The 26,725-nt window shown below is 37.3% G+C and overlaps 1 protein-coding gene across 1 annotated transcript in view; it reads left to right on the forward strand.

Annotated features, from left to right (window-relative positions):
- The window catches only part of CFAP99 (cilia and flagella associated protein 99), a 49,330-nt gene that overhangs the window by 8,750 nt on the left and 13,855 nt on the right, over positions 1-26,725 (forward strand). The window contains exons 3-12 of the mRNA XM_034064856.1: positions 2,612-2,706; positions 7,719-7,831; positions 9,953-10,127; positions 14,023-14,103; positions 16,208-16,273; positions 17,438-17,497; positions 21,403-21,491; positions 23,719-23,923; positions 25,012-25,153; positions 26,303-26,454. Of these exons, the coding sequence (XP_033920747.1) occupies positions 2,612-2,706; positions 7,719-7,831; positions 9,953-10,127; positions 14,023-14,103; positions 16,208-16,273; positions 17,438-17,497; positions 21,403-21,491; positions 23,719-23,923; positions 25,012-25,153; positions 26,303-26,454 (1,178 nt within the window). The remainder of the gene's footprint in view (positions 1-2,611; positions 2,707-7,718; positions 7,832-9,952; positions 10,128-14,022; positions 14,104-16,207; positions 16,274-17,437; positions 17,498-21,402; positions 21,492-23,718; positions 23,924-25,011; positions 25,154-26,302; positions 26,455-26,725) is intronic.

Genomic DNA, 26,725 nt, shown 5'->3' on the forward strand with positions numbered 1-26,725 from the left:
GTAACATGCAAATGGAAGATAACATCAAAGGCTGGAAGAAGTATCTTGGAAGCTTAACCATCACTTTAAAAAATGTTCTTTAGTGATTTCCCTTTATTTTCTTCTGTGCAACCTGCTACCTCTGTTGTTCAGGTATGAAGCTGTATAGTAAAGCTCTGACTGCCGAGGAACACAGCATGTCTCACAATATGAAGATTCAGCTGTCCCCATCCATACATGGGTTTCTTCATTACTGACCACCACAATGACTTAAGTAGATTTCTGTCTGTCTCAATGAGTGAGGTCAATTATTTTCCTTTTATTAGTTACTTGGTTAGAATCAGTTACAATACAACTATATCTGATAGTGTGAGCTAGGTAATCAAAGTGGTTACTACTCCCAAAGTTATTTCAGACATTGAGAAGTACATTAAAAAGTAATTTAAGAAATATTTTTGTGCTATGCATTTAGTACAGATATAATGAAGTTGATTTATTAAGTCCCTAAATAAGTTGGAATCACAAATTGCACTAGGTTCTCTATGTCAGAAATGTTCTGAAGTTTTGTGGGTACTTTGAAAAATCCAGTCAATTTAATACAAAGTGGTTGAAAAATACAGAAAAAACACCCATATCTAATACATCAACTTTTTTATCTTTTAAAAGCTACTTTTTATGCCAATTCTGGCTGTGTCTGTCACAATCTGGAATGTTATAGAAATCTAAATCAAATAACAAATTAAAGGAAACATAAACTGTCAAGGATTAAATTAATAGTATATTGAGTTTATTCTAAATGGTAATGTTTCATTGTCTCAATTTCTCCAGAGCCATGTTTTTCAGTGTCTGGGGCACATAAATTATACCTTTAAGCTGAGTGTTGCTATAATTGGATTGTCAGGACTGGTCCACTCAAAAGCCTCCATTAATCATAGGCAGAGGGTAGGCCCCCGGAAAATTTTCCTTTATCAACAAGTTGAGAGTCTAAGGTCATGGGCTTACATTTTTTTAAGCTGCTTGTGATTCCCTTTGCCAAGCTGCATTGACACTTAACTGATCAAAGCTGCTTATAAAGGCTGTTGCTATGTGTGAGCAGATTTGGATTTAATAAAGCTTGTGGTAGATAAATGTATATTCTGCTAAGACTGCTTAAATACGTTGCTATGCTAAAGGACAAGATTGAAGACTAATGATAGACAGACCTGGCTGCAGCACCTTGGTCAGAATCTACTGCTTTTATCATTACTGGTTATTGGATGCTAAAACACTGCAGTACAATTGAAGCCTCATTGATCAAAGTGAATATGGTCAAATAAAAGCTGATAGAGGAGCTCAGGAACTTTACGGGTATGCAAAAATCCCCCAGCACTGACTGCGCTTCTTCCTTTCTTCCCCTCTGCATACTTGCCAGGGAGGTTGCAACAATCAGGTTTGGATATCCCAGTTTAAAACTTGAGTTTGTTCTAATTCAGAATGAAAAGAAAGATTACACCACTTTCTGCACAATGGTCACTTGCAAAATAAATACTAGGACATTTTATGTTTGACATTTTATGTTTAACATTTTTGATATGTAGAATTTTGGTATGTATAATAAATTATGATTTTGGAACAGAAGAATAGGAGCTATCCTCTCTGAAAGCATTAAAAACACAGAATGCTGAAAAATTCACTATCAAAACCTTTCACGTCTCTTGTTCACATTAAATTTTCTAAGAATAAGCTTGCTTGCATAAGTTTTGGTGACACTAAGAGCTGTTTCCAACAACATAATACTGTCAGAAACTTTTCAGCCACATCTTTTCAGGAGCCATTTGACTCCTATTCGCCTTGCCTTGTTGCCAAAGTAACACAACTTCCCATATGGAATATACAGATACATGCAAGCTAGTACTACTACCCAAAGAAACAATCTGCCCTAATTATCATCCCTATGTCCTATCTTCTCTTGAGTTAGAACTTGTGTTTTAACAGCCATCCAGTGAACTGATCAAGGAAGTGCTTCAGGTTAAATTCACCATCTAACTTGGCTGTCTGGGTGACTGTACTTGCCCAAGAGAAGAAATACCAGGATGCAAAAAGAGGGAATGGGAACAAGAAATTAGGGCTTGACAGAGCTGCTTGATTTAGGTGAGATGTTGGCATAATAAATGACAGTGAAATCATGACAAGATCTTACCTCCAGCCTAACAGGATTCCAAACACTGCTATGATAGTTCTCACAGTATTGCAAACAGGTATTTTCAGGTATCAAAATCTATGAATGACTTCAGATAACTACTTTAAATGTAAAGTTGCTTTACATTTTTTGTGTAAGTGGACAGATCCTCAGCTGATAACAGTTCCATAGAATTGTGTAGATTTGCACTGGCTTGGATCTAAATCACAAAACAGATAACTGATTTCATATATATATGTATATATTTATATATGCTAATAATGAGCATAGGTTAACATTATAACTTCATATTACAGTTCCTCATTGACAAGCATTATACTGCCCAGTTAGATAAACAGTATTGAAACCTATTTAAAATTAAGGTAACAGCCTAAATCCCAGAGTATGCTGAGGAGAGGGTACAGGTTTATTACAATTTCCTGCTGCATTTGAAATGTCTATATCTTTTGATAGTTATTTGTTACCTGGCTACTTTTCAACTAGAAGAGCTCGGTCTCCAGCACTTCAGCAGAATTGTGAAATCTCTGGACACTGCAAAAATGCAAAAGGTAATGAAAGTACAAAACATTTTTTAAATATGGATGAATGATTTCTTTATTCAGTTTGATTAATCAGATCTCTTTTGTCAAGTTTCACAATAATTAAAATTGAGAAATGAGTTATTTTCTGTTTAAATTTTAAAATTAAATTAGTATTTTATCACAGAAACCTTCAGCTACTATATTCATGCAGGAATTATCTCATATTCCATCAAGGATCAATTTAAAATGTGTTTTATGCAATCTGAGAAGGTAGAATAATCACATTATTTACAGTTCATGTGATTTACAGCTGTCCCTCTTGTATGTATACTTTTCTTGGCTCTGCTTGCATTCTTTCTTTCACTTTAGGCAGGAGAAGAAGCTTTTTGCATATGCAATGAATCACAGTTTCTGCTGATTAGCATTCTTTTTCCCTGAACAACCCACTACCACTTCCATTATCAAGCCTATTGTCCTTCCACCACTTTTTCTCCTTCCCAAAAACACAAGTGCTCATTTAGAGCACCCCCCTTACAACAAATGTGCAATTGACCAAACCATTGCTGCCAAACAGAAAGCATGGCAACAAAGGTCTGCCTGCCTTTCCCTCTCTGCAGTCACAAATTTGGGCTTTGTTCCACGACTTTTTTGCTAATTTTCATGAAATTTGTAGAAATATAAATATCTTCAGCTTCTCTTTCTCTTTCCTATCTTAAAAGCTATGTTGGAAAAAGGGGCAGATGGATAAACTGAGCAGCAGTGCTTTCTTATAAGACCTGTTTTCTTAGGAAAATGGGCTAAAAATTAAATTACTGGTGACACAGCATATGCAAACTTTGATCATCCAGATGTTTCAAAGAATAGTCAAAACATGGCATTTCAATAACTCTCATGGAATTCAAGAGATAGGCAAATTTTAGTAATTAATACTGGAAAGGCTGAGGTTTATCCTTATGCTGATTACTCTGAATGTTCATGGGGATGCCGGTGTTTTCTTGATGAGTATGCTTTCTTTGTAATATGTGGGGATAGAGTAGGCTAGGGTGTCTGCATAACAATTTTTGAAACATTCTATTTACTTTGTTTTGATGGGTTTACTATGGAATGGTTTTTATTAATTCCATTCAGAGACAAAAATGATATATTTCATTAACTGTTAGAAAGAACAAAGAGGTAGCTGGAAGAATTATCATAATCTGGTAGACAGACAAATCATTCTGTCTAAAATGCTCTCCCAGACCCTTCTTTGGTAAACATCTTAGATACAAGCCACTTGATTGGATACATCTTGAGCTCATTCAGCTAGCAACATAATTTTCCCAGTTCATGCCAGTTATCTCTTGCTGATGCTGTTCACCTAGCTTTACATGGCTTACGTGTCAGTGCCCTGATGTTCTATTTTAGATCATTTCTCCTTTCTTGTCTGGAATAACTCTTCAGATAGGAAAGTGCTACATTGTGCATGGGTCTGCACCTACTACCTTTTTTCCTGTATATGTAACTTTGTTTGCTAAAGTATCTTATCAGATCCTTATCACCATGGTACCTAGGTCTTCTCTTGCATTAGAAGAGGTTCTTTGTCTCCAAAGTGATGCTAGATTATATTAATGCACCTGCAGCAGAAGATTTAGAAGCAGCATTTTGTACCCCCCAGCAACAGAGACAAAAACAGCAGAAGGCAGATCTGCAGCCTTAGCAACAGAAGTTATCAGAAATTTGGGATTCTCCTTCAGGATGCTGACCTGTAGATTTTGCCGGATGACTATTGTGTCCCAGTTCAGTTGAAATGCAGAAAAATTATTCACATATATTTACTCAGAATGGATTTACTTTAGTTAAAAAATATTTTGTTCTGCACATCACAGACTGAATGGAATTTTCTTACTCATGCAAATGTATCTTACTCAAGTGAGTAGCCTTTAGTTAAATGAAATTGACTTATGTGAGTAGATCTTTTGAAGGCCTGCATGATAGAATCCATTCAAATCAAAGTCACAGTGTTTCCCTATGACTGATGCATACATTTTCATTTAGGCAGAATACCCAGGCAGAATAATAATGCTACCACACTCACACATGTTCATCTGCTTGAACAGAAAATCATAAGCTTTCATTCTACAATATTAAGAATACATGCAAAAATCTTTATGGTTTTATAATTACAGAACCATAAGATAAAACCCAACTTTGTAACTTTAGTGTGATTTTTCTTCTAAGAGCTTAGCCATGTATTGTTAGCTGAAGCCTATTTTTCTGTTCTAGTATTCATACATGTTAGTCTTTTATCTTTGCTGTAAAATTTAAGGGTTTGTTAGAGAGAATGCACTGTTGAAAAATAAATGTTGAAGTAAAAAGCTTTATGATTTCATAACTGCCTTGTAAAAAATACGAAATAACCAGTGTTTTCTTTCTAGCATTCAAGAACCTGTTTTGTTCCATTCCATGTTCTGATTGTTTCTAACAGCAGTTAAATCCTTTCTAAAGAACTTCTGAGATCTGCTAAGGAAAATCACTACATAAGATCTGGTTACTGTAATTGCTATTATGGTGAGGTAGGAATAGCAGGACAAGATTAGTAGGAATAGCGGGACAAGATTAGTAAGAAGTAGGACAAGATCAGCTTCATGGTGGACAGGGGGTAAAAAAAAGTCCCAGGTTGGGTCATACAGTAGCAGAAGGACCTGAGACTATGCTGGGACACTTTTCTACACGTTTACCTCAGGATCCTCAAAATAGTGTTGCGTGTTACAATTTATTCACAGGAAAGCCTTCTTAAGAGCTTCTTGCCTTCTTCTGCATTTCTCTGTTGCAGTTGAAAGGTACAATCTCACAGGTGGTTGAGTTGGCATAGCTGAATTTCTAAACTACAATACGAGGGAAAGAATCAGGAGGTGAAGAGAGGAGTGGACAGAAGCCTCCTTGACTGCATTTGCTACTACAGCAAATAGCTGTGGGTGTATTCTCAAGTGGCTGACCTGTATGGAGAATCAGAACCGGCTGTTTCTTGCAGTTACTTCCTTAACTCCAGAGTCAAAAGCTTATGTTGTGAATATAAGGATTTCAGCTCTGCAAATTACTGCAGGGATGTAAAGACAGTACCATATGAGGAAACTACCCATTTTCTGTGTTTATTTGGAAAACTGTACAATGCCACCGTGTGAAAATGACATTAAAATATTAGTAGGGCATGCTCAAATTCTTAAAAGCAATTCATTCAGCCCATCTGTAAAAATGCTTTACAAAGTAGTCTTTAGTTATACACACTTGTCTTACTACAGGCAGAGTGCATTAAAATAGTAAGAATGGGTACAGATTATTTCTGATGCAATTCCACCCCTTCTAGAAGAGAAATTAATCTTAGTTACTATGCTCTGTGAGTTGTGAAATTCTTGAAACATTCAGGACAGACGAGTAAGCAGAATAATGCTGTTACCAAAATGACTGTCCAGTGCCCTCTCGAAGGAGGCAGATGCTGGTAACATCCAAACAGAAATCTGTGAGTACTTCAAGTTTCATTTTGCTCCTACAAATAAAGCAGTGGCTGCTGATGTTGGGGTTGTCACCTGTGTCACATGTGGCCGAAGACAAACCAGAAATACAAGGGATTTTTCCTAGCAACTAGGTTCCCAAAACACAAAAGTTTCTATTGTTAAGCAATGAGATGTGCTGTGGCTTCATGGATCTTATTCTACCAACATTTGCCATCTGTGATACACATTATCAAAACCAAGACTGTGGACTTTGGCTCAGGCAGACTCTGGTCAGAAGCACAATAGATGAAAATAAGACTAAATTTAAAGGTTAATTCCTTAGAAATGGTCACATCAGGACTATAGGTTTCAAGTAGAAGGCTTCCTACACCTGTTGAACATCTGCAGCAAACACCTTGGGTCAAATCTGAATTGTTTACAGGTGAATTATTCACAGAGCTCTGGGCCACCTTGGGCTTAGCACCACCTGTGATATAAGAAGCAACATGGTGGTACTCCAGAACTAAAAACTCAATACAGCAACCTATATGATATATGGTTTCTGTGGAAACCAGCCTAAGGCAGAGCTGAACTAACAAGCTCTGCAGTCTCCATTTGTAGCTTCTCAAGTGACTGCATACTGCTTTCCAGCATCTCTCATCATGTCAATATTATTTAGTGTGTTTTTTTTTCTATTACTGGAGTTCTTTCAGCATGATCCTTACTTGTACTTTCATTTCCAAGAATTTTAATGAAAAATTTCGAGTTTGGCATTTATATTGCTGCAAAAGACACACGCTGAATCTGAGTGCTGTATTCTAAGAGTTTGTTTCAAAAGGCTATTTGAACTGTCTGAGTTTTAAAGCAAGGATCTTGACCTTCTGGTGAACTCCAGTGGGAAATGAAAGTTCAAATGTTAGTTGCTATTTTTCCAGTATGTAGAGCCCTACAATACGCAAGTTTGCCCAATTTTAGTCTTCTAGTTTAATGGGAATATGCCAGTTAATTATATTTCAATAAAAGAAGAAACCATATCATACAGCAGTTACAGTGTTCTCAGCAGTTCTCCTTGCCCAGTTCTCAGGGAGCTGAAGGGTATTTAAGTAATTCAGGTGCAGTGCCAGGCCTGACATGTTTCTGGGCACCAGGGATCATCTAGCTATAGATAATCAGGAGTTGATTGTAGGTGTAGTAGACTCTGGAACTCTATTGTATAATTATACTAAAATCAGTGTATTTCAGTAGAAATTAATTTTGAATAAAACCTTTTGTTTCACAATGTTTGAAGCAAATGAAAGGCATCAACATAACCCCATGTTTTGGCCCCTAGGTTTTTTTAGGCTACTAATAATAGTATCTATTTGTGTTTGACAAAACAGGCCTGAAAGACATGGGGCTGTCCTAACAGAACTAAGGAAAGCCTACAGATGCTGTGCACCTGTGATTTTAATTACAGGGTAAAATACAGGCAAGCTTTTCAGCAGTGTTTGTAGTAAAAGCAACTATCTTTTTGTAGTCTTACATACACCATACCTTCAGTATCCATGTTTAAAAGAAACCACTTCTTAGTTTCTTAGATTCTTCTTCAATCCCTTGTATCTGAACACATGGATAAAGGATGAATGGAGTCGGTTCTACGATTCACTGTATGTAAAGGAGAACTGGATTGATCCACTGCTGAGGTAAGCAGCACTTCAGTAGCCTGTGGCCACCTCAGAGTTTAAAAGCTGGGAAAGCTGCCTTTGAAAGGTCAATTTGCTGTTAGTTTCTCCCATTGAAGTCACTCAGAACCATCCTTGTCTTCCACAGGATATAGTAATCCCTTTTACTTACCCAAAGGCAAGGTTCTGCTACGGAAAAGCCCTTTCAGAACTGTTGTGCATTTGCTCCTCAGTGCCCCTGGACAAATCAAACATCATATTTTGATTAAAAAAAAATAAAATAGAAGGTTCAGATTATCATAGAGTTGGACTCATGCCTCATAAATCACTTCAACATCTGTATGATATTAAGCATTTAAAAAATGATGTTTAACTTCCCTGAGTCTGGCTTTGTGCACAGACTTGTTTATGGCAATGGTCATGTAATATCTTCTGAAAAAGTCAGATAAGCAAGTAAACAAGTATTTTAATATTATTACTTATTTACACAATTGCAGCATCATTTAACAGGTAAACGCTCTGAGGTGCCAGGTGTGTCCCCACGTTGGTTAGCTGGTGAGACAGGAGCTGAAATACCTTTGCCAAACTGGAACACTTTCATGTAGAGAAAGTAGCTCTGCAGTAGCTCTGAAGCCTATTGGGTCACTTTTTCATTCTAAATTTTACCCAGGACAAATGAATTAGGGCTGGAATTGGTACACCAATGTGGCTGCAGTCACTCATCCTCCTCACAGCAGTGTAGATTAACCCAGATGATGACAAACACTGTCAGTCAAAAATACACTACAAACAATGTCAGCTGAAAAAGAGTTTGCACCTAGTTCTGTCATATCTAAGTCAGTAGAAAGAATCCTTTCATCCTATGTAGAATATGCCAGATTAGAAAATGTATTGTATGGATTTGGCTTGTGATACTCCAAATTCCATGGAATTCTGCAGGCACTGCAAGGATAAATCTGAAGTCAGAATATTACTCAGTGTATTCCATCACAGTGATCTAATTATAATCGAATCTATGCTTACAGTACTATAAAGATACAGACAGAGATGTGTAGGTAGACATATACCCACATATCCACACAGGTTTTATATCTACATATGCAGGCAGGCAGGGGCTTAATCTGCTGCTTGTTTCACCAACATCAGCCTTTCTGGAGCTGTCCTTCACTGTCAATTGCATTCAACATAATGAACACATGTTTGGCCTAAACTAGTAAATATAAGTTATACAAGAATGTTAAAGGCCATATTTGGTTACCGGATTTTAAACTTCCTTCAGGGCTTGAGGATGCATTGATCAGTTTAATCAGTTTGGTAGCTTAAATTCTTATGTCTTTGCATTCCTCTTTTGAATGTCAGTGAGGTTAATATAATTATTTTAGTGGGCTGCATTATTGCAGAAGTTACTTGCAAGCCTTATCCCATAATGACAGTACAATCACAGGTAACAGCTACATAATTGAGTTACTGTAGATTTGCATTGTCAGCTGCTCTTTAAGTTCTGGGAAAGCTCTGTTGCATATCTAATACTTAAGGATAGAACACATATACGGGAGGAAAAACTGCCATGAAGCTGTCACCATAAGTAGCCCTCTGATAACTTGTTTGTGTCTTTGAATTCTGTCACTTCCTGCCATTCAATAGAAAAAGCCAAAATCTAACCACAGAGAAATCAAAATCATCTTGACCGCCCCACAGGGTTCCCTGAGAGTTCATTTGCTAATTCACCAAACTCCTTACATCTTGCTATTAGAACTGCCTGTGTTTTGAGACTGATTTATGTGTGCTCTGTCAGTTGGTAGAAGTGGTAATACTCAGACCACTCACTGTTCATATTCTCTTCTAAGTATGTTAAGTGTGTTCTTGGCTTATGGCAGCTGCTTTTCCGATTCAGTCTGGTCCTGCTGCAAAATGATAGTTGCTTATTGAGTAGAAACCGGCTATTTCACACTAGTTGTCTATCAAGAGATGAGGTAACACAGTCCAACTAAATAATGAGTGCACATTCACAGGTCAATTCTATTTAAATTCAGTGTCTGAAAGCATTACAGGATTTGCAGCAATGCCAACCTCATCTACTGCTTGTAAGTTTTTATGAAAGAAAAAATTAAATAAAATTGAAAAATCTGTTTTTATTTGAAGATGGCAGCCAAAAGTGCAGCAACTGATTGAGCAGCTCACAGATAAGTTAAGTAACCGCACCACCACTGTCAAGACTTCGATGGTCACTCAGCCAAAGGAATTTAATTTGACGGTACCCAAACCACGTGCCATTCCCATACCTCTGCCAATACCAGTACTGGAAAAAGGGCTGCCTGTGAGTTTTTTATGCATTAAGAGATACTAAGTTTTATGTATGCTTGTGCACAAACGATGATAAGGGAGCTAATAGTCTCTTTAAAGTAATAATACAAAATCTACAATCTTTGACAGATCAATGAGGATTTTTGTAATGTTCTGTGTTATTGAAGGTCAGGTTTTTAAAACCAACCAAACTAATTCTTTTTATTTCAGTGCGTGTTTTGTAAGAAAGGAAAGGGAAAAGGTTGGTTCCCATAGTTGCTTTGTGACTTTTGGAGTTAGAACTATACGATGGGTATACAAACTGATGACAGCATTGATACAAGTGTTTCTGGTAGTCTTTGGATTTGTAAGGTGTTTGTTTTGAATAATGAACTGAAGCAAGTAAGAAAAGAACATTAAAGTGATACTTTATAAACTTATATGTTTTGTAGATGAACTCATTAAAATAATGGCAAAGCAATTTCACGGGAGGTGAGATGGACTTGAGGTTTGCAGCTCCTCCTTGAGGGTGGAATTTTATTCCTATTTGTATTAATGATGAATCTCTAAAATTAAAGTTTTCCAGTTTAAATGTATTGCTCACATATAAATGAGACTAGATTTATCTTTGAAATGCTAAGCTTTTATTTTACTCATTGTCTAAGATTGCAAGTCAGTTACAGTGATACAGATCAGAGACACACAATTGGCTTTAAGTTAGCTCACTGCAATAAGGCAAACAGGATTTGGGATCAAGCTGCTATGACTAACTTAATAAAGGCACCAAAATCATCTATATTTAAATGCAGTGGGAAGTGAGTTTGGAAGTCATACTTTTGGACATTATCTGCCACCTTGTATTAGCACTTCAGGTTTTAAATAATACATGTGTTGAATGCTCTCAGAAACCATTTACATCCTAGGATGGCAGAGCAATTTAATGATACTGTGTTATACAGTTAATGGAACTTTATATTGAAACAGCTTAATACCAGGCTCTGAAAAACTGCATTTAATAACTGCTTAATCAGTATAGGAATGAGTCACATTGCTGTCATTTTAGTACCTTTATGCTGTGCAGCCCCTCTAAGAATAAATTTGCTTTAATGCAGATGCATTTACAGAAGTTCGTTTGTGTTGTTAGGATTATACTAAATTTGATTTACATTCTGACCAAGCCTGCAAATTTAAAAGCTTGTGTGAATCTAAAACTATTAGTGCAGTAGTGACATATGCTGTGCTTATCTCTGTACCCATCTCAGCAAATTAAGCTTCACTTTAATTTGCCATACTGTTGCCAGTATCACCATTTTAGATGCTGAAATGAATGGAGAGTGAAAAGAGAGCCCAGATGGCAAGAGTTAGTAAAATGAGAGCATGCCATAGTTTTGGCTAATGTATGGTGGAGAGTTGTAACTGAAAGCAACGCACAGAAATAAACCTTCTTCAGACTACATCCCATAATCTGCAGAAATGTTCTCAACCATTTTCTAACAAAGTTGTTTGTTTCATGAGATACCCATTTTTTCCTCAGTTCTCATGCATCTGTCAAAGAACTTGTCATGTGGCATATTAGCAGGGACTATTGTAGTCACAATAACTACAGGCGTAGTTACTCCTCAACTTTGAAAGAGCTGTATGAGTTCCTGTGGAGGCGTCTGGATTTTGAGCAATGCCTACTGATAAGTTATTGCATCCCTATGGTGAAATGAGTTCATTCTGATTAACAGGATTATTATTTTAGGTATTTCTTTCTGCTAGGTTGCATTCTATTTTCCAGTAGAGATAAAATGAGATGCAAGATGAGATGTACAACATACTTTGAGTTCAGGAGGTGGGGTAGTACTTCTGCCCTGTTCCTCTGGTGAAGGAACCTGTGTTCCTTCCTTCACCAGGGAGGATGAGAGATGTGAGATACTGCAGAAGGCAGGGTAGTTGTCTTGGTGATCTGTATTGAGATGGGATTCTCCGCTGACTTTGGCAAGTTTCCTCAGAGTAACATAGACCTAGAAGGATGACCATTCATCAGCATAAACGTTCCTTAGCAATGGGGGACACTAAGTGATACGGAAATAGACTTCAGACCAAATACTTGGAGTGAAATATTTCATTATTAAATTAAAGATTATAAATCCTTCTCTCCACTGTCCTTTGCACACAAGCACATGGATACACACACAGGCATGCACAGATATATACACACCTTCATAAATACACTTCTACAAGTTAACATAAGTGCTTCAGCTTGAAGTTTGCAAAGGAAACAAATGGAGACAGATGCTCAGAGCTGATAATATGCAAAATGATTTGGACACATTTAACTTCCTTGGATCATGGCCTTGGGTTACAAATAAAATCCATTCTTTTAATATCACCACCGTGTTAGAATAATAAGATTCTGCAATTCTTTTATTTTTAGATTTTCTGTAAACCAATCACCTAGCTTAAAAAAAAAAAAAGGTTGCACTGAGATGTTATTGCAACACCCTTCAGCCAAATTTAGCATCATTTTTTGATATATCCCTTATTATTTCAGCTGTGCTTCATAAGTGGAGTTGCTGATTGTTCAAAGTAATTAAATGGGTGACTTCATTTGGACAATACAGAAGATTTTGTTTGCAGATACACAGACCCAACAATATATTTATGATCTTGTTATGGATAAAAATAAAAGCCCTTAATACAATAGCATTGCATTAGTTTGCTCTTGTTTATCTTATGACAGCAACTTTAAACAAAATAAAGAGCAAAGACTACCAAAGTTAGAGTGATGATTTATTTAGGTCTTCCTTAAACTTCTTGTGGTACCTACTCCCTAAATAAACCTCTAGTTTCTGGACATCCAGAAAGCAAAGGGGAGCCTGACCACTGGCTGGAGGAGAAAAGCAAGGTTCGTGCCTCTTACTCCCAGCCCCCCTTTTTCACGTTAGGATGAAGTAGGAACAGTTTTGGCTTTTTGGTTTCTCTATTGCTGGCATTTTCAATATACTTACAGTGACTGATCCTCTTCCAGCAAGTAAGTAATTTCTGTATTGTCTATCTGCCTGCCTGATTGGTACTCATCACTGTAGTACCGGAAGGCTAAACTACAAGGCTAAGATCATTTTTGAAACAGAGCTGATTGGAAAGTCTCCTCCTTAAATTACTTGGAATAAGCAGAGCAGTTTCTGAGGAAGACTCTTCAGTTTACACTGTCAGATGAGCACAGTTTTGCAGGTAAAGCACATGACTAGGAAGAAGAGTGAAATAAACTGATACTCACTGCCTGTGCAACCCTTTTCAAATCCTCTGGGCTTTAATTTCTCCATCCATAAAAGCATAATAAAAATTCTTAGATACTGCTGGGAAATGCTTTCAGTTCTACCTCACTTAAAAAGCACACAAAAATACTTGAGCAGTCTCACCAGTGCATTTAATTGCTAGCTTCTTCTGTTTGCACATTTATGTTGTCTCTAGGTAATGATGTCAAATAGCAAAGGCAATGAAAAGTACATCACATTCATGAGAATTTCAAAGCATAGTTCTTTATATAGTCCAATAAATCTAGATGGGTTCCCCATGTTCCTCCAGTACAGTACAGATTATAGATTTTTCCCATTAATTCTTGAATTAATTCTGTAATTTCTAATTGAGATATGACATTTTCAGCAAGATAAATATTTAAGCAGATATCCAGTAAAGTGGCAGACTATCTCACCTACATAGCTGGATGAGGTATTACATTGGACAGGACTGAAAAGCCTGGGCAGTCCCAGCTAATTGGAATCTGTCCATGTCTTATACACTGGCACTGATAGAAAAAAATCAATAATTAAAAAAATAACTGCAGCCCTTCTATAGTAAAAGTGAATGTGTTTTTTTCCTGTAAGAATGTGTCACTTGGAATATTTTATACCCCATATTGTAGAGATTATTTCCTTTTAATATAGGTTCCTCCAAGCACCTACAAACCTCCAAAGGAAAAAAAGCAATTAGAGCAAATCAGAACTCAAAATCGCCAAAAAGCAGAAGTAAGTGTATTCTGTTCTTGTTCTGGTCTTCTCTTTCTTCTAAACTGTTTCTTCTGCAACGTTCCATCTTCACAAGTCTTAGAACTTTAACTGAAATGTATTTGCTTCTGCACCTAATAGCTCCTGGCTCTTTCTCTAGAGACATGAAGTTTGTATCCTGTATTCTGTTCTATCACCCCTTCTCCATCTTCTTTATTTTATTAATAATTGTTCTTTTATTCACAAGTAATATTTGAGAAATTATGCAAGTAGCCAGGTAAGGTAGCAGAAACACGATTACTCTCTTCTCTTCACAAGCTTGGGATAGTTTAATGGTTCTTTTACTCCCACAGGACATCTGGATATTTAAGGTATTCACTTAATATTTAAGGCTTCAAAATCCAAACAGTGTTCAATATTTTTGTTTGTTTTCTATAGTAACCGATAAATGCCCACGTCATCACCTACTGTTTTAAAATACCAGCAGATTCCAACTTCTTTTTTGTGCAGACTCCATACTCTTTCTATCAGCAGGCTGAGTGAGTGGGAAGTGTGCATGATTTGTAAAGAAGCAGAATACATGGTCTGTGTGTTAAGAGGGCAGGAGAAGGGAGGGCCTAGAAAAACAAAGAAACAGATCTAGTTATTTGATCCAAACTTTGATATCAATCCTGTCCAATGAGTTAGCTCCTACCATAGTTAAAGCAGATTGTTGTCATCTTCTCCTTGGAAGGGAATTAATTAAATGTCAGTTTCCACTTTCTTCCTTCCTCCCCATACTGCAGTCACCATACCCAATCGAAAAGCAGTATAAGCTTGATAAAGGCATGCGACTTGACTCCTTTTTATCTGCACTTGCCCACCCCCATTCTGAAAATGCCTTACTCGAGCTTTCACTAGCAGGTACAAGTTCATTTATCACTGTTTTGGGCTCTCCTCATGTCCTTGTGAAAGGAGCATTGGATGCTGCTATTAAACCATAGTAAATGCCTTGATATGGGATAGATCCTAGGGGATACACTTTGCATTCCTTTTGCTGGCCCATCACATTACTTGTTATTTTGTTATAAAACAATACAACTTTATTTTTTATCCTTTTATTATTTCCGTATTGTGGGTAAAATACACACCTATTTGTGTGGATGCTTATTTGTACATACAAACTTCCTAGAAAAACTGGGGAGGAAAAGCAAGATATCACAGTGCCTATATTGTCAAAAATCTATGACAACTATAGAACCACTTAAACCACCAGCCACATTCTTCAGTAGAGCAAGTGCATGAATACAAGGAACAAAGGAAAACCACCACAGAAATTATAGCTGCAATAACAGCAGGTTTTGTTGCCTCTGGAATGTTACAAAAGGCATCCAAAGCATTCACAAAGGTCAGTTCCCTAGACTGTTTGCTAAACAAGCTGAAATGTTGGCTCCTAAAAGAAATATGCATTAAAAAATTCCTTTTGTTTCATAGCATTTTTGCAGAAGCTATAGCTGTCACTGTATCATCTCTGAGCATCTATAAGGAGTGAGAACACTAGAAACTGTACTCCAGACAGTTATAGAAGCACTGATGTTATGGGCAGCTCCTGTCCGGAAAGCCATTAGAAAATCTATGTGTTTCATAGCTATGATTGGAGATTTGGCTTACAACCAAAAGGAATATCCCAAAACTAGAAATGTGGCTGCCCATACTCCCCACTTTAAACTGACCGGTAGGATTACTGCTAGGGTTGTGCCTACTGGAGCAACCCTCATAGTTCAGATCCTCCAGTCATGATCTTCATTGTTTGTTAGCTATGTAGAAATAATTACTACCTATGGTACTAATGTGCCACAGATAATTATGAGGCTTTTAAGTTGAATTCTGGATGAGCAACATGTTTCATATATACAGACCTGTCAAAGGCATGATGCCCTATGCAAAAATACAACCAGGCAGAACTATGTAGAAAATCAAGACTTGACCACTTCCAAGTCTTTAATCAGGAATGAAAATACTAGGTCAAGCTTTCCTTCCTTACAAACAAGTTAATATACTGAGCTGCAAGGCTTTTTGAGACAGAAAATTCTTACGACAGAATTTATGTGTACCACACTCTTTAAGCTAATTGCTTTCATTTTAGGATCTGCTCCTGAAAGCAAATGCTGACCGGTTCAAGTGTGCAATCATGAAGTCTGAAAAGGCAGAGGTATGCTACAAATACTTTATTGCCTAAAAATTTCCCAGCTCGAAGATGAAAAATTACTGGAGTATCTAAAGATATCTCAAAGTATTCAAAAATTTTTGTTTACTTGGGGTTAGGAATTAGGAATGGGTTGCCCAGGGAGGTAGTGAATGCTCCATCCCTGGCAGTGTTCAGGACCAGGTTGGATGAAGCCTTGGGTGACATGGTTTAGTGTGAGGTGTCCCTGCCCATGGCAGGGGGGTTGGAACTAGATGATCTTGAGGTCCTTTCCAATCCTAACTATTCTATGATTCTGTGATTCTATGATTTATAGTTGTACTGTCATTTCACATCCATATACTAGCATTTGCCTCTTTAGGTGCATAATGCACAACCCCTTTTCTTATAGTTCTTGTGCTGCTTTATTAGTCTCCTAATTTGAGAAAAGCAGCCTTCCTGTGATACCCCTCCCAACAAGTCCCCAAACTGGCCATTTTTCTCTAAACCCACATATTATTTTTCTATTAACTTTTATGCCACAAAGCAGACAAGCTGTGGGAATAATGGTCCCATTCATACAGAGTTCTTTCTTTGGTTGATTCCCAGTTCACAAGTATGTCACCAAACTGTGCATGTAATATATTCATGTATATTCATTTCAGCATCACATCTGCATATTCTATTCACTGTGTTCATCCCCATGGTACCAGACACTTCCACATCAGTATCTATAGCCAACACCATAAAATTAAATTAATAACCATCAGTAGAATTCTACCACTATTTAATATTTTCACAAAGTGTGCTTTGACACTCTAGTTTGTCTTCCCAATACCTATTTCAGTTGAGCTGAATATTTTAACATAGATAGGTAATATTTACTAGTCAAATAAAGCACTGCTGTTATTTTTTTAGCATTACTTTAGACAATAAATTTTAGTCAACTTTTGAATTTACCATTGTATGGTCATTTGGTACAAATTATTCCCTCTAAGTTGGAAATACATAGTAAGTTTTTGTGGATATAGCAATTCCAAAATAAGTCCCTTATGATAATATTTGTTACTCCAGATTAATATTCTAGGTGAATATTCAAGAAAGATTTTTGGTAAATATCTAATATTTTTTGCTGTGTACTTGAAAATCTGTCTCTGAAATGAATTAATGTATTTTTGGTTTGAACTGCAGAACACACAGTATGAAGACAGTATTAAGAGTAAATTTCAGGCTCAAAAGGTCCAGAGGAAGGTGAGTAACCTCTAAGGTACTGTTGTCAGATGTACTTGAAAACTTCTGAGTGAAAAACATGCAAACTCTGTGGTGCTGCAAACTCTACTGGAATCCATGTTTTTATACTGTAGCCAGGACCATGGGAATCATGGAGTCTGTGGCTCAAAAAGTTTGGCCTATGCACTGTTAACAATCCAAAAGATATGGTCAGGGAGCAACAAGTGTGTGGCAACTCCAGGAGGGAAGACAAAAAAGGAGCAAAGGTGATGAAAGTACAGGCAGTGTCCTCACCAACCAGGCCACAGCATCTGAACATGACACAATCAGTGGTAAAGCCAGGTTCTGCTGAGACCAAGTCATCATTAGACAAGCATGCTAAAAAGTCAGGTCTGTGGCCACCCAGGAAGTCCAGTCAGGAGGCAAGGCTTCAACAGCAACCCAAGTCCATGACAGCAGGAGACAGAGCTGGAGACAACCAGGAGCAGAATTACTTCCAGCATAAGGGAAAAGACTGAAGCCCACAACTGAGCTTAAGTGGGCTTCCCAGACAAGTGAGCAGAAGGTGTGAAGGGAGGTCCTAAGTGAGGATGGTCAGGGCAGCTAAGATATATTATTTCCCTGAGGGGCCTGACACTTAAGTCATGTGCAGTTGCACGTGACTCCACATGTAACTGTATTGCCCTGAAAGTGTTCTCAACTGCAAAGGGAGAAGATTTAATGTAAAATGGTAAGGACTGAGAATAGTCCACAGAAAAAAACAAAGCAAAGCAAAATAAAACAAACAACCCCTCAAAAAACCACAAGAATTGTAAACCCCTGGTTTAAGAGCTCAGCACAGGGACAGAAGAATATTGTGTCTATAAATCACTGTTTCAGAATGATATCCCAGAGGATGCTGAGTAGACATTCCAGGTAAGGACTGCCTGATACACAATATACAATCAGTCTGGATGTTTGTCTTGTTTCCTTTAGACACACATTGAGGTCATAAAATCCACTATACTGATTGCTGCTTTGCTAGAATTTCCAAGAATCAGAGAATTGTAAGCATGGAAAATGGGCTGTTCAGCCTTACTGCTACAACACATGAAAAGTGAAGTTGGTATTTCTGCAATAACTCCTAGAGTCTTCAGTCTTACATCATTCACCTTTCATTTTTTTCATACGTAGAATAATTTAATGTGGAAGCTGCCCTTGTATTGTGACCTCAAATATCTTCTGAGGAGGTCTACCTACTCTTTAGAACTATGTATTTACGTATGGCTCACACACACTTTGGTAGGACTGATTCCCTGTTTGGGGAATTGGACATCTGGCAACTGTTTCTAAAGCATATCTGGCATTAATGAAGTTATCTTTAATAACAGTATCACTGACTCAGTCTCCTTGCCTAGAATCCAGCAGCACTAAAATTATAGGAAAGCAGTAAGATCCCAGTGCCTTCTGCACTTGAAAGAAGGAAGGGGGGAGGGAGGAGGAACAAACCAGGAAACACTTAGTTAACCCAAATACATGTGACCTATAGTTATGTGGGCTTAGTTCAAGACTAGGTATATCCCACTTCCTTTTCTGATAATGTAAAGTACTGAAACCTTAGTGGGGGCTAATGAGAGTCAAGCCACCTCCTAACTGCATAAAGTATGGGTCTGGCATCTTATGGCATTGACCAGGGACAGTCCTAACAGCTGCTAGTATCTGCTCTAGGAGCATAGTCAGTTTTATCTCATCTGGACACATTTGCCTTAAAGGTTGGTTAGGTGATATCCAATATGCTGCTGTAACTTCCAAGCTGAGACAGGCATATTGTTACTGACTTTTAAAATACTTCTTATTCCTGTTACCTTCCTGCCTATGCACCTCTTTGAGTAGACAAATCCTAAGAGGAAGGTTTGTCCAAAATGTATAAATAGTATTATAATGTGTACTCAAATTAATGGAATTATATAATGTTTTCATCAACTAGTATTTTCCATTCCTCTTTTTAGAACATTCAGTGTATTAAATATATTTTTTCATTTCAGACAAATAAATTATGTGCAGCAGTAATTAGTTCTCATTGCTGCCACAAAACGTCTATTCATCCTTTTCACTGGAAGAATAAGACAGTACAAATGCATCATCACTGCCTCAATCTGCCTTTTGCTCACATCAGGCCTTGCTCTTCACATATTTATTAATATTGGTGAGCTATTGTGTGTTCATTATGTGGCAATAGTGAATACAGTTTTTTCCACAAGAATTCCAGAGTTCTGCCATTGTCCTGATTATTTCCATATGCTCATTTTGAAAAAAAAAAAAAAAAGGAAGATACTTCTTTGATACAACATGACATAAAAGAATCTATTCAGTCATTTTACTTATACCTGTCTTCATATGTCTTGGGAGTCCGAGTTATTTTGACTATCTGGGCTATCATACTTCATTCATTGCCATACAGTCATATTTCTGTTTAACAAAGTGTGAAACTGAAGTTAAAGTTATTTCCATAATCATTCTTTGTTCCGTTCTCTATCCCAATTATGGTTAGTAAATAAGCAACACGAAATCTGTTTACACCGGTAATTGCCAAAAATATAAACATTTTTATGTGTGTCAGAGAAAATGTCTACTCTAAGTAGGTATTTTGTACACAGGATGGTGGATAGAATACAGGCTGGGAAGAGATTATTTATGTAATTCAGGAGGCTTTGAGAAGAATTGAGTAGACGAAAAGGAAGAGTAAGTATAGTGAATCAAACACAAGAAATAAAATACACTTGTTTTGGTTCTTTTCCTAAATTATTCCAGTTATCATATTTTGTTCAAAATATACAGGTAATTAATTCTTGTGCCATCTCTCTGGAAAACACAGTAATTCTACTTAGTGAATTTCTAGGTGATAGCATATCCTTGTTATCCTCAACCTACCTAAGTAATATCAATTATAAAACATCCTTTTTCCAGTTAGCTTGTGTATTTCAGGTGAGTGTAGTACATATTTGTGCATACAATATTTGCAGTATATAGCTTGAGTGATTCTGTGCTCTGTTTCTCAACCACTCATTAAGCTGTTAATTTGGGATTTCAATACATGTTTGGATTCTGAACACATAACTTCTCTGGATTTAGGTCAAATGTGTCATGACGGAGCTTTGTTTTTTGCAGAAATTATCCCAATTCTTATCCCAACAGCGCTGCTTTGCCTCCATTCAAATCAGGTCTCTTATGAAGTCTGCCTGCAAAGGTGATGTATTTTTTTCTGAACAGCCGACCTGTACAGGGAACTTTTTAAACTGTTAGAACGGTTGTTCCCTTCCTCCTTCAGCATTTAGAAGTTGTCTTGGAGTTAGTCCTAAGGCAACTTTGAGGAACTGAAAAGCAGCCACAGGATCTAGTCCAACTTACACCATGAAGCCTGAAAGTCACTGAGAACTGTACTTCACCTCTACTAGCTAGAAAATGGATACAGCAATTGGTGATGCCAGCTGTCTTAGAAATAGTATTTTGAACTTCTAATAGTGATTAGAGACCTTGCTATGAAAAGTACTGCTTATGTTTGACTTTAATGGTTTTGGCTAACCTACCCTCTTTCAAAGAAGCAGTTTATTTTCTTTGTCCAAAAGCAGATGGAATCCCTGCTTACTATGTATATGAGCACTGAAAGAACTGAAAGGAAGTGAACACATTCTATGGGATTTGACATGGTCCAAGAGTGATTACAAATTTATAATCCACTTGGGGGACTTTGCTGATTTCTTAAGCAGCTTGAGTGGTTTATGAACAGCATGCAATTTCATTGTGAATGTCAGACTGATGCTAGATGAATGCTTTAAGCAAAATTTATGCTATCTTAGGTCAATTTATTTAACCCATTGAAATGTTCTTATACTCTGTTTTATGGTTTATATTACTAACTATAGTATATACATTCCCTTTCCTGACAGATTGACAATATACCCATTAAATTAAATGCTGCAGCTATTTTAAGAGAGGGTGCCCTCTATCAGCGGAAAATGGAACAGGAACTCAAGAGGTATAAGCACACTTTTCTCAGATTACTTTTCAAATCCCTGGGTAGAAAATAATTAACCACATTAAAAATAATTTAGTAAATTCCAGGTAAACGAAAATAATGGATCTGTTGTTAGGCATTAGGAAGCTATTCTAGAACACAGTTGAAATATAAAGAAAGAAGTAGAATGAAAGTCTACATTAAAGTCACTGTTCTACTGTAGATGCTGTGCAGTGGGGCTGTGTTCTCATTTAGCACTCTGGCTAGTGTCCACCTGCAAATTCCAAGAAGCATCACTTTTTGTATTTATTCCCATTCTCCAGAATAAATGATGACCAAAATACACATCTATTTCTCTGTCCATTATGAAATGCATATATATATTAAGACAAACCTTTTAATATATCTCAATTTTCTTCAATGGTTTCAGATCAACGACACAACAAATTTGATACTTTAATTTGTTTGTAAGAATACCAGTCAAATTGTGTCGCAGTTAGATTGGAGGATTAAGAGTGTGATGCTGCACATGATAAGCTAGGTGTTGAGGGTGGCAACAAAGCAGCTAAGGACAATGTCCTCACTGAGAGCAGCTCAGTTCCATAGTTCCCTGGCAAGACAGCAGAGCAGATTTAGTGACAGCTGGAAGGGTCAACCAATGGTCCAGTGATTGCTGTATGAGTCCATAGTGATGAGTCAGGGCTGAGGTCAAGCCAGGAAGCCAAGTCAACAAGGCAGGGTCAGCAAGGTGCTAGGCTGGGTGTAGCCTACCTACAGTGTAGCTTAGGCAAGGACAAAGGCTATTAACAGCTTAAATGTGGCTCCAAAGGAAATACTCTGTGAGCGTACTTACACACACTCTACTTAAACTAGCGGGACTTTTCATAGCTCTTCCTCACACAGTAATTTTCACTCCAGCCTGATACAATGTTACATGGTTGTATTGCATCTGAGCTGTCTTAAAACACAAGCAACTAAATCCTAGGCAAGGGTGGAGAATGACAGGTTGCAGGTCGTTTTAGTGCACTTAGGGCTCTAAGGAATGCTGATATAAGGATTTCTGCAATGTAACGAATCCTTACTCAGCAGCACAGGTTTTCAGCAGACATTAGCCCAGGAGAGGACAACTCCTGAATGGCTACTGTATTCTTCTAACTCAAATTACACAACATTTTCATTAATAATTTTAACAAAGATAAAACCTGTATTGTGTCATGATTTAGTATTATTTCTAATCCACCTAATTTAGCCAGCTAAGCACTAGATGTTGTTAAAATTTCAAGTCCCAGAATGACTGCCTAAGGCTGGATTTGGTCTTTGGACCTGGAAAATTTTGGTATATAGATAAGGATTTTAGCAGTAAGATATTACACATCCCTCAGGTTCTGTATCAGCTTTATATGTATATTGAGGTTCTTTTGTAGTATACGATACTGTTCACTCTATCTGGCAGAATTTTATTCCACTCAGCAAAACAAAAGATTTTCCCTGTAACTAAACACTATTTTATATTAATGAGTTTTAATCTTCTGCTGCATTTAACATACAACAGATACATACATATATATATATATATATGCATTGGGGAGCAGCCGTAAGATGCAGTTCACTGCTTTTTTGTGTCTCTGCCCTAGTTCTTGGCTCACTCACTCCTGTGTTGCGGGACTTTGATGGGCCAGCCCCAGGGCTTTGCTATGCTCTTCTCTCTCAGCTGAGCACAGAAAAATAAGAATGTGGCTTTTCTTAATAGCTGAATACTTCTTTGCTTCATTACAGCAATATTATTTAATTGGCAAAATACAAACCAGAAATAGAACTAAGCAGAAAAGTTGCTAGTTCTCTCTGTTAAAGTGGCCAAGAAGATTGTCAAAGAGAAAAGGTATTTGTTCACTCTAAGCAAAGTAATCCCTTGAGAAAATGTACATACCTGCAGGCTGATTCTTTCAGCTTCTTATATGAATCCATATGTAGCTAAAGTTTGCCCTCTCTTGGGGCTTTGTTTTACTAAAAACTCAGATCCATGCCCTCGTGCTCTTTCTTCCAGTCTGACTTTCCCAGGCTTTCCACACAGTAGGAGCTCCTCTTAGAGTGGAATTAAAATCTGTCAAATGACTTTTCAATGATTGCTTTTTTCTCTCAGAGATCAAACACCATATATCACAGCAAAATGCTAGAAATGTCTTATGAACCGAGGCAAGATTGCAGAACCAGATCCCTACAACAGGATTTGTTTTCTTCTCTCTTGCAGAATTGAAAATTTGCTGCAAGGGGCTAGAGACCCATCTGAATTCTTGGAATGGCAAAAACAGATGCGTGACAAAGATCTGGAAGAACAGCTGGCTGAAATAGAGTATAGGAGGCTTCGAGGAAAACTGAGTTATGAAGAGGCAGCTCTAGCCCATCAGAATGTAATTCAAGAAAATAAGAAGAAAGCTGATCTAATGAGAGAAGAGGTAATAGATGCAGCAGTGCTTAAATTTCCCTTACATTCAATCAGTGCACAATAAACCACAGATGATACCTAATATAAGAAGGTGTAAAACTTCTACACAGTGTCTTTACTCACTGGAATATATAAACAACAGAAAAACAGTGCTATAACTTTCAGATACAGCAATGCTTATACATTAAAGTACAAGATTTTCATAAAGACCATACTGCAAAAAGGAAACTTGCTTAATGAGTTCATTTTATACTCTATAAAATCTTTCAGTCTTTTTTGGCATTGAGTCTTCATGTCTGTTTAGACAGGCTGTAACAAAAAATGAACCCTACTATGTACAATTTGGCATAGCAAGATTGCTGACACTCATTCCAAAGTTATTGTAATTGTTATATTTAGCTTAATTTGAGAACATATGTGTTTTATTTGTTAACAGAAATGCCCCACACATATAGATTTAGGAATCTGCAAATCAGACTTGCTCTAACCTGATCAATTCCAGGCAGTTCCCTTTGCTTGCCAACAGATACCAGCAGGGCACTTCATCCATGTGAAGATCTCCAGAAGTACTGAGCACCAATTCCCCATTCATTAACAGTTGTCATGCTGACCCCCCTCCTTCTTTCAAAACTCTTGTCTTCCATCTAAAACAGGAAAGACAATAAGAAATCTAGTTTTCCATTTCCTGTTCATTTCCTGTGACAAAGAAAGGAACACGATAGCCAAAAGTGGACTTCTGTATGTTACAGAGATATGACTTAAGCCCAAGACTATTCTGCAGGCAAACAACCTGCTGTGTATTAGATTAGCACTCTTCCTGTTATCTCACAACCAGATCCAGAGATGGGGTTTTTTTGTCTGTTTTTAGAAATGTGGGAGGGAATCCTGGAAAATAGCAGTGCAAATGTTACTGGTAAATAAAACACAGGGAGGGGAGCTAAAAGTTGGGTCTCTATGTTGTCCCCAGCCAATGTCCTTGCTACTTTTGCAAATGATGTAGTACTTCAAATCCAATTTTCCTTACTGTATTTCAATGATTTGAGGCACTCAGATCACCAGTTAGCAAGAGTTTTATTCACCTCTTTGTTTGGGATTTAGAAAGCAGATCTGATGCACCAGTATGAAGAGAAACGTCTGCAGGAACAGCAAGAAGTGAGAGATCTGGTGGAGCAGGTCATAGAAGGACACAAGAATGCAAAGGAGGCAAAAATAAAGCTGCAGAAGTACAAACAGGAGATAGGTACTTATATATTGCCAGAAAAATGGAAGATGATGCCAAATGTCCCCAAATTACTTCATCTTTCTTTTAGTGGACCTTCTCCTTTTGAGGGAAAGATCCAGGATATACATTCCCATGAATGCATGATTATGAATTCCAGGAATAAGTTGGTAATGGGTAAATCAGAAATTCTAAGCTACTGGTTGCTTAAAAGGAAGAAATACAGCACTAGTATTCTCCAATTACTTTTCCTTCCATCTGAAAATAGCATATGTGAATGACTGTTTTTTGTCAAATCAAGTTACAAAGCTCAGATTCTTGTGATTCATATCAGTAAGAGAGGATTTGCCTAGCAAATGTGAAAGAATCGTGGCTCAAAGTTATTGTCTTCGCCAGACAATACAGACCAGAGAGAAAGACTGTAGCTAAGGAAAAAAAAAAAAACCACCATCTCCCAGAAAAGTAGTATCACAAGGGAGAAGAATGTAGCACCTCCAAAACAGACCAGTCATTAAAATGAAGGGAAATGTTACTCTTCCTCTGTTATTCTTAAAGAAAAGTCTTCAGTTGATACATTAGCTCATGAAGTGCGGGGAGAAAGCTGTTCTGGCTGGCATGGCTGTACATGTTCCAATGCAATGCCATGTTAATATATACTGCATGAACAGGCTGCCTCTAGCTGTGTGTATTTTGGTGAGCAGACTTTTCTCTGCTTATGTATACCTATATCGGTAAGTGCTGAGGTGGGGAGAGGGTATTAGCCACTCTGAAATGGGCTAGCAAAGCCTACCAGCAATTGCAAGTCAGTGAGTTCTAGGATATATATAGAGAGCTTGGGAAAAATATTAATATTTGCTATGTTTAATATCCTTTTATTAAATAATGAAACTATGCACAAATTAGAACAGATATTACAAAGCAGTAATTCAAAGTGTCTACTTTATGTATGTATACAGTATGTTTATGTGCTGAATAGACTGATAGATAGTGTAGGTGTGAGGTACTCATTTGTTTCTCTAATCATTCCTCCCACCAATGCCAGACTGTTCCCTCTAGTATGTTTAGATGAATATTATTATCATTATTCATAAATGCATATGAATTTTCTTCCAGATGGATTTCTTGTTAAAATATGCAACCAGCTAACAGAGATTAGTTCTTATCTTCCAGTTCAGAAAGTTTGTGAGGAAAAGAAAGAACTTCATCGGCAAGCCTTAGAAGAAGATGAGGAGAAGCTCAGGAAAAGATCTGAACTAATTCAACAAATACGACTTATTGGGTTGTTACCAAGCATCAGACACAAGTTTGTTGATTTAACAGAGGTAAGCTCAAAGCCTATGGGTTTTACATACATGTATACTTTACGTGTTTCACACATTCAGAGGAATTGTGTACTGCATGCAGATACATGACAGTCTAGATGTACAGCATTAAGTACAAAGGGACCCCATGACATAAAGGATCAATCTGAACTGGAACTTCAGAGTGTATAAAATGAAAAGTTTACCAGACAGAATATTCTGGTGGTAAGTGAAAACTTGTTCCCCTTGAACTTTCTTTGAATTTCACCAAGAGGCTCTGTGTTTCCTGTTA

This window comes from Melopsittacus undulatus, chromosome 7 (assembly GCF_012275295.1).
Source record: "Melopsittacus undulatus isolate bMelUnd1 chromosome 7, bMelUnd1.mat.Z, whole genome shotgun sequence".
NCBI lineage: Eukaryota > Metazoa > Chordata > Aves > Psittaciformes > Psittaculidae > Melopsittacus > Melopsittacus undulatus.